Source organism: Schistocerca serialis, chromosome 5 (assembly GCF_023864345.2).
Source record: "Schistocerca serialis cubense isolate TAMUIC-IGC-003099 chromosome 5, iqSchSeri2.2, whole genome shotgun sequence".
Lineage (NCBI taxonomy): Eukaryota > Metazoa > Arthropoda > Insecta > Orthoptera > Acrididae > Schistocerca > Schistocerca serialis.
In genome coordinates this window covers 408,290,278-408,299,118 of record NC_064642.1, presented here as the reverse complement: position 1 = coordinate 408,299,118, position 8,841 = coordinate 408,290,278, and the positions used below count along the sequence as shown (strand labels likewise).

At 37.8% G+C, this 8,841-nt stretch overlaps 1 protein-coding gene across 1 annotated transcript in view; it reads right to left on the bottom strand.

The window, feature by feature from the left end:
- Positions 1 to 268: 268 nt before the first annotated feature.
- Positions 269 to 8,841, bottom strand: part of LOC126480680 (cyclin-Y) — a 70,477-nt gene continuing 61,904 nt past the window's right edge. The window contains exons 6-7 of the mRNA XM_050103904.1: positions 1,965 to 2,117; positions 269 to 1,853 (exon numbers count right to left, since the gene is read on the bottom strand). Of these exons, the coding sequence (XP_049959861.1) occupies positions 1,565 to 1,853; positions 1,965 to 2,117 (442 nt within the window). The 3' untranslated portion in view covers positions 269 to 1,564. The remainder of the gene's footprint in view (positions 1,854 to 1,964; positions 2,118 to 8,841) is intronic.

The window sequence follows — 8,841 nt, the reverse complement described above, 5'->3', positions numbered from 1 at the left end:
TGTTCGTTTTTGTTCTATGTCAGGAAACACAGACCTTTTTTTTTGGAAGGCTTGAATACTGAGAAAAAAAATCTCTCAGTGCACCATCAATAACAATACACTAGTGATAGAAACTCTTGAGCAACTAAAGTAATTCTGGAGCAAAATCATTACTTTGCCCCCAGAGCGCACTTCTCACTGCTTGTGAGAAGTGTGTCTATTGAAGCAAAAAAGTAACATCACTTTTTCACAATGAATAACTGGCACACAGAATGAACTACAACTAAACTTCAAGCAATTTAAAAATATATTTCAATATGAAATTTCTGTAAAGGCGTTTCATTACAAAAGTCTGGCACAGGTCACATACACAACAATTACTTTAAAGCAAATAATTCTCTTAGGAGAATAGCAATCTGTATCCATTTCTGAGGTCCAAACTGCTGTTCTGTAAACTCAAGAGAATCAAAGAAACAATGAACTTAAATTCTTGACAAATCATGTCAAATAATTAGATTTGATGATTTACATTTTATGAACTGAACTTCATAGAAAAAGGTGCTATTTCTTTTTATATATTCTGCACTATGAAATTTTCAAGACATATTTCTGAAGGAATAGTGGAAGAAGTGACACATCACTTTAACAAAATAATATTGTAATGGGCAAACAAAATTATCGCCCTGGTGCATTATTTTTTATATATATATAAGAGCAAAGGAATGAAACAGACTTGTCAACACATTAAAAAAAATCTTCATATAAGTTCTACAAAAATATACAAGTATTTGTGGAAACACTATAAATGCCTTCCCTAGGGAAAATTAAATAATTACATATTTTTTGAAAGTTACAGCAATCAAAAATATAGCAAATACAATAAATTTCTTAATAAGCAAAGACGCATAAAATTTTTGCTAACAATTACCAGTAAAATATTTTGGTATTTAAAATAACAAAATTTAATCACAGAAAAGATGGCTGATGTTGTGCTACATATATGTACTGACTTTCAATACAATTTCAGCTGCCTACAACTGACAACATATTACTGTTAGGAAGTTACAGCCATTACATCACTGCATGACTACACAGTCATATTAAAATTTCAAACCTTTAAATTACTTTGTTTACTGTACAAGGCAATACAAAAGATAAAAACTATGTTGGATACTTCCCAATAATTTCTGGAAAAAAAGACAGGATTTGGAAGAAACAATCTTTACATAAAAAAGAAATATAATGTGAAATTTTATCCTCCTCTTAACAGCAACACAGCACATGTATTGCAGAAACATCCTTTGGTAATTTGTATACATACAATTGACAAATAAAACTTATTAAAAATTTTCAGTCATTCATACATAACTTCGTTGCATCACCACCAGTACAAAGTGTTTAAAATGTAGGTGTTTCATACACTGCTTGTCTGACAGTTTCATAATACATCTCATGATGAAAGTCATCGGCAAGAAAAATAAGACTGGACGTATACATCAGTCCTTTTTTTCAGTGGTCTCATTTCATTAACACATGGTGATCAAACTTCAAGCAGTGTGCAACTCAACAGACAAAACTCACTGTGTTACGAAAGAATTGCTACACTGCGTCTAGGTCCTCCAGTACTCACATTATCCATGCTTGACCATTTTTTGTGTCCATTACGTAATGCCTCTGCCGTTATTTTGTCCTCACAGACACGTGACATAGCCTCTAGCTTTTGAGCTCTTTCTTTGCTGAGTGGCTCAGCAGGAAATGAAAGATCGTTTGCCTCTGCTAGAGTTCGGAGATCGAAGTAATACTTTGCATAAACACTGGAGGGAACATTAATGTTGAATTGTAACATTTCCAGAAACTGTCGCTCAAGTTCATTCCTGAAATAAGTTATTTTTCACAACATTACACAAGCATTACATGAAAAAAAAGTGAAACTAGTAGAATATCTGCTAATTAAGTAACTATGAGTTAAACTGCTTGCTACTCACATGTCTTCTACAGTGATGTCCTTCAGTATTTGACAGTAATCAACATTCCACACAGCCTGATCATCCCATACTTTTGATGCTAATAAGATTGCTCCAAGAACGATTCTTTTCCAATTGGCAGGGGTTATATCGACCTCAGCATACGTCAGCAGTCTAATACAAAGGTAACGCTAAATGTAAGAAAGCATTTCTTGAATGATGTTAAGATATGTAAGATATATAAGAAGGTGTTTATAGAGGTAGCTGCACAAGTGAATTTTATAGGCAGTTACAATTTACTTTTATTTCATACTAATTCTGTCAACATATGTATTCAGCTTAAATCCTAGACATATAATGTTTTTCCTTTAGCTCTGGGATTGATCGTGCCGCACGTGCACGCGCGATAGCGCGCGGGGTTGTGTGTGTGTGTGTGTGTGTGTGTGTGAGTGTGTGTGTGTGTGTGTGTGTGTGTGTGTGTGTGTGTGTGTGTGTCCTGTTCTTAATTTTTGTTCATTATGTATTGTTAGCTACCACAAGTGGAAGATGTCCATTCTTGCACTCCACATTTTATGTCAGTTTTGTGTAATGTACTGACGCTACAATGTTCATCTTTGGCACTAATGTAAAATGTGTTATGAAACAAGCTAAGGACAAAATCTGTGCAATTCACATGTTTACTAACTTATATTTATATGTATAAGCCAACTTCTGGTATTTCCTTTGTGTATGAATAAAATAAAACATCACCTCAAAAACTAAGGTCCAAAAACTTGATGTATAATTTAAATGTGCTTTTCGTGTCGAATGTATCAAATACTACTTCTGTCTGTTGTGATATACTGTCAACTTTAGTATGATGAGTGATGTAAAAAAATTTCTTTTGTGGTTTATATAATGTGAGTAGTACCATCCTCATCCAAAGAGTCAATCACCCCAAATTTCAGTGTATATCAACACGAATAAACATACATTTTTAAGAATTTTTGGAAGTTATAACTATTGTGCACAACACATTTCATAGCAAACAGCATTTGTATTTAATTATTGTAGCACATACGGGGTAACAATTATTGAACTATATGAAATAAAATCTGCACAGTTTTTGTTAGGATGTTCCAACTGCACGGGTGGCCAGGGGGAGGGGGGCAGGATGGGAATTAGTATGCTCATGTATGGTTTGGTTTAACGACGAAGTCCACTGTCATTTGGACAGGTTCGTCAATAAGTGAAATTGGCGCATTTGAGTGACAGAGAATCTGCATTTCATGATTAAGAAGTCTCTTCACCCCTAATGGATGACTGTGTGGTGTGCAACATCCAGTCATGCAATAATTGGTCCGATATTCCTTGATGGCACAGTGACTACCAAACTGTGGATGAAAGTGTGAAAGATGATTTCATCCCACCATCCAAAGTGAACCTAATTTTGACAAGATGTGGTTCATGCAAGACAAAACTCAACTCCATCGAAGCAGGAGTATGTTTGATATCCTGGAGGAGCACTTTGGGGACTGCATTCTGGCTCTGGGGTACCCAGAGGACACTGGCATGGGCCTCGATTGGCTGCCATATTCTTCAGATCTGAATAGTGACTCCTTTTTGTGGGGCTATATTAAAGACAAGGAGTACAGCAAAAACCCCAAAACCATTGCTGAGCAGAAAACAGCAATTCAGGAGTCATTGACAGCATCTACACTCTGACACTTCAGTGGGTGATGCAATATTTCGCTATTCATCTGCGTCACCTCATCACCAATGATGGCAGGCATATCGAACGTGTCATAATCTAAATTCAATTACCTGTAGTGACATTTACATGTTGAATGAGTGAGTGCACGCCATAGTTTGTAACAAATTCATATGTTTTTTCATATAGTTCAAAAATTGTCACCCTATGTTTTCAACAGGTGTATATACTGCCTGTATTAATCAAAACTGAAGGCTACTTTCAAGATTGTTGGCACCTACAACATCAAAAATGTTTAAGAAAATTACTAACTTTTATTCTACATTTTTCTGTTGCTTTAATAGAAATCTCATTTTGTTTATTAACTACTTGAAATTCTTACAGGGAATTAAATTTACTTTTAGATTAACAGCTCTAGAATCAACATGTTTACACTACAGCTATTTGTTTACTTTTGTGTAAAACATAGCACCAGCCACACTGTGATTGCAATTCTCAAACAAGGGACGAGTTAGTTGACATACGAAAGCAGCTGGAAACTGCTATGACTACTGTCAAACAATCTGAAGCTGCTGCAGATGGGTGTGTCAGGAGTGCTCCTGAGAGTTGGGAAATATCAAGGCACCTCAAATACTATCCTCTTCTGTGGATCCTGACTCCTCCACAGATCCGAACTACTTGTGCACGACTTCTAGGGGCTTGTCAGTGGTGCGGCTGTGTGCCCAACAGGGGAAACAGCGACCAGTGAAAAGTGTGAGTGTCATACTATTCCCCTAAGCAAAAAGTTCGACATACTGTCTTACTCTGAAACCAAACTTCAGTAAGTGAAACTCACTTCACCTGGTGTGAAACCTACTGTGCCCTGTTTCAAGAGGAAGCAAATGCAAAAACAGTGGGGTCTATTAATTGTCTATTAATTGTCATATGGCAAATAATTGTAATGCTTATGGAAATTGCAGAAAGTGATGGGAAGCAAACCATGTGCTGGAGGCCTCATGCCTACTTGGATCATTCTGGCAACTGGTAGAGAAGGATGAGAAGAGGCCTTGGTCACATAGTTTTCAACAAATTTCCCAATTTCCAGTATTGTCCCCAAAACTGATCACCTCCCCTGGTTCTGAGTTGCATGGAAGGATTGAACAAGAGATTTTGATGGTTCTGTGACATGCGAGACTTCAATTTCCTGGACTTGCACCATAGTGTTGGGAATTGTAGGATCCCCCAATTGGGTCAGGTCTGCACTGTAAATCACAAGCTGCACCCAAGTTACCTGACTGTGAGTTGCACACAAGTAGTTTTTTAATACAAATTAGGCTACTCTACACACATAATGATATCTGTACGGGAACAGAAGTGTTAGTATAAGAGCCAAAGAAATGCTCCCTACAAGCAATTGACTGCCAAAGCATCCACAATGAAATTACAGATTTCCTGCAAAGCACTGGAGCTCACATAATGTTAGGTACAGAAAGCTGGTTAAAACCTGAAATTTATAACAGTGAGATTTGGTGGTGTGGGGTGGAGGGGGTGGGGGGGATTCAAGTGTATATTAAAAAGATAGGCTAATGGTAAATGGAGGTGGTATATCAGTTTCAGTGGACATGAAACTCAAATCCACCAAGTTGGAAATTGAAGCTGCATGCAAGGATCATCTGGGCAAGACTCAGGATCAAGGGTAGGCATAAACTTTTATTCAGATCCTTCTATCAATCACCAGACTCACGTCCAGATTCAACTGAACATTTTAGAGCAAACCCTAAGTTCACTGATGCATAAGTTCCCCAAATCTCACTGTTGTCATTGGAGGAGACTTTAATCATCCAGCAATCAACTGGGGAAATTACAGTTTCACTAGTGGTGAGTGTGACAATATATCTTGCAAAACACTGCTAAAGGCCTTTTCTGAGAAGTACCTACAACAGATTGTTCGGGAGCTCACTCCTGATAGAAATATACCACGTCTAATAGCAACAAGCAGATTTGACCTCTTTTAGGATGTTCACATTGAAACTAGTGTCAGTGACCATGAGGTACTTGTAGCAACAATGATTACCACACTACATGTGGAAAAAAAAAAACAATAGCAGGATTTACATGTTCAGAAAACTAATAAAGAGACAGAAGTATCGAACCTCAATAAGGAACTTTAAACATTTAGCTCTGAAGATCTGCACGTAAAAGAAACGTGATCAGGTTTAGGAGCATAGTTGACCATACACTAGATATATATCTACTACAATGTTTAAATTAAACAGAGAGTGCTGCATAACATTCATAAAACAAAGCATAGGGGCTGAAGATAAGGAGAAGCTGAAGATAAAGAGAAGCTCATGGAATGTGCTTGGCTGTCATGAGAACAATTTGTGAAACCTTCATAACTACTGTAGCAGACTATTTGTAGAAATATCTCTCACACATCTCAAAGAAATTCTAGTCATATGTGAAGGCTGTTATTGGTACCAAAGTTAGTGTCCAAACATTCATTTATTTAACAGAAATTGAAGCTGAGGGTAGCACAGCAAAAGCAGGAATCCTGAACTCAGTTTTCAAATGTTCTTTTACAAAGGAAAATACTGGATTACTGCCCAAATTCATTTCTTGTACCACTGCAAATAACAGAATGACCTCTTTCACGTGAACTGGCCGCAAACACCAATCTTGAGAAACCCAACTCACTTTTCTCACGACTACCTGAAGTCCATGAATCAAGTTGATTGGGTAGATGCACTATTTCTTGATTTGCAAAAAGCATTTGACTCAGTACCACACCTAGGCTTATTATTGAAAATATGGTCATGTTATGCATCTACTGAAATTTATGACTTCAACTGAGGTCTGTTGGTAGGGAGGACATGGGACGTTACTTAGGATAGTGTGTCATCAACAGAAGTAAAACTAACTTCAGGTTCACTCCAAGAAAATATATTGGGACCCTTGCTGCTAACATAGTATATTAATGATCTTGCAGACAATATTAATAGTAACCCCAAGACATTTCGCACATGATGCAGTTATCTATAATGAAGTATTACCTGAAAGAAGCTGCATAAATATTCGGTCATACCTTCTTAAGATTTCGAAGTGGTGCAAAGATTGGCACCTTGCTTTAAATTTGGATAACTATACAACCATTCACTTCACAAACAAAAAAATATAGTATCTTATGATTAGAATATATCACTCTACATCTACATACATATTCTGCAAGCCACCATAAGGTGCATGGTTGAGGGTACCCTATACCACAACTAGCTGTTTCATTTCCTGCTCCACTCTTAGATAGGGAGAGCAAGGATGAAACAACTGTCTATAAGCCTCCATAGGATCTTTAATTTCTCATATCTTTTCTATGTTGTCACTATGTGAGTGTATGTTGGCAGCAGCAACTGGATCGTTCTATAGCCAGCTTCAAATGCCAGGTCTCTAAACTTCTCAGTAGTGTTCTTCAAAATACAGGAGTCACCTGCACTTTTTTCCACTTGATTGGCACTTTGCAATGGTTGACAGATTTGCGATAAATGCAAACTAAGTAAGGGGCCAATGGGGATTCCATCCGGACCTGGTGACTTATTTGTTTTCAACTCTTTTAGTTGTTTCTCTATGCTAGGGACACTCTATTACTTGTTGTCCATATGGGACTCTGTGCAACGGTCAAATGATGGTAAGTTTGTACGATTCTCCTGCATGAATGATTTCTTAAACAGGGAATTCAAAGCTTCAGCCTACCTTTTGCTATTCTTTACTTCCAAACCAGACTGGTCAACAAGTGAGTGACTAGAAGCCTTAGACATACTTAGCAATTTTACATAGGACCAGAACTTTTTTCAGATTCTTCAAAATGAATGTATTCTTACCTCCAGAGATTCCCACATGAGCTCCGAAGCATATCCGTAACACTTTGCATGCTGATTGGCCCTACTGGTAACAAATCTAGCAGCTCACCTATGAATTGCTTGATGTGTTCTTTCTATCTGACCTGGTGCAGATCCCAAGCACTTGAGCATACTCAAGAATAGGTTGCACAGCATCCTATATGCAGTCTCCTTTACAGATGAACCACACCTTCCTCAAATTCCCTCAACAAACCGAAGTTAACCATTCGCCTTCCCTACCACTATCCTCAGATGCTCATTCCATTTCATATCGCTTCACACCATTATGCCCAGATATGCAAACAATGTGACTGTGTCAAGCAGGACACTACTAATGCCATATCCAGACATTACAGGTTTGCTTTTCCCAATCATCCGCAGTAACTTACCTTTTTCCATATGCCATTCATCACACCAACTAGAAATCTTGTCTATATCACCTTGTATCAACCTACAGTTATTTATCTTCAACACCTTGCTGTAAACACCAGCACCATCAGTTAACAACTGCAGATTGCTGCCCATTCTGCCTGCCAGATCATTTATCTATATCTGAAAAATAGTAACAGTCCTATCACACTTCCCCGCGGCTCTCCTGATGTTACCCCTGTCTCCGACGAATACTCACCGTCGAGGACAACACACTATGTTCTGTTACTTAAGAAGTTCGAGCCAGTCACATATCTGGGAACCTGTTATACACGTGTACCTTCGTTAACAGTCTGCAGTTTGGCACTGTGTTGAATGGTTTTTGGAAATCTAGAAATATGGAATCAGCCTGTTGCACTTCATCCATAGTTCGCAGTATATCCTGTAAGAATAGAGCGAGCTGGGTTTCATATGAGCAATGCTTGCTAAAGCCATGCTGATTCATGGACATCAACTTTTCAGTTTTTAGGAAATTTATTATATTTGAACTCAAGAGTATGGTCTAGAGTTCTGCAGCAAACCAATGTTAAGCATATGGGTCTGTAATTTTGGGGGTCGTTTCTTTTACTCTTCTTTAAATACAGGAGTCACCTGCACTTTTTTCCACTTGATTGGCACTTTGCAATGGTTGACAGATTTGCGATAAATGCAAACTAAGTAAGGGGCCAATGGGGATTCCATCCGGACCTGGTGACTTATTTGTTTTCAACTCTTTTAGTTGTTTCTCTATGCTAGGGACACTCTATTACTTGTTGTCCATATGGGACTCTGTGCAACGGTCAAATGATGGTAAGTTTGTACGATTCTCCTGCATGAATGATTTCTTAAACAGGGAATTCAAAGCTTCAGCCTACCTTTTGCTATTCTTTACTTCCAAACCAGACTGGTCAACAAGTGAGTGACTAGA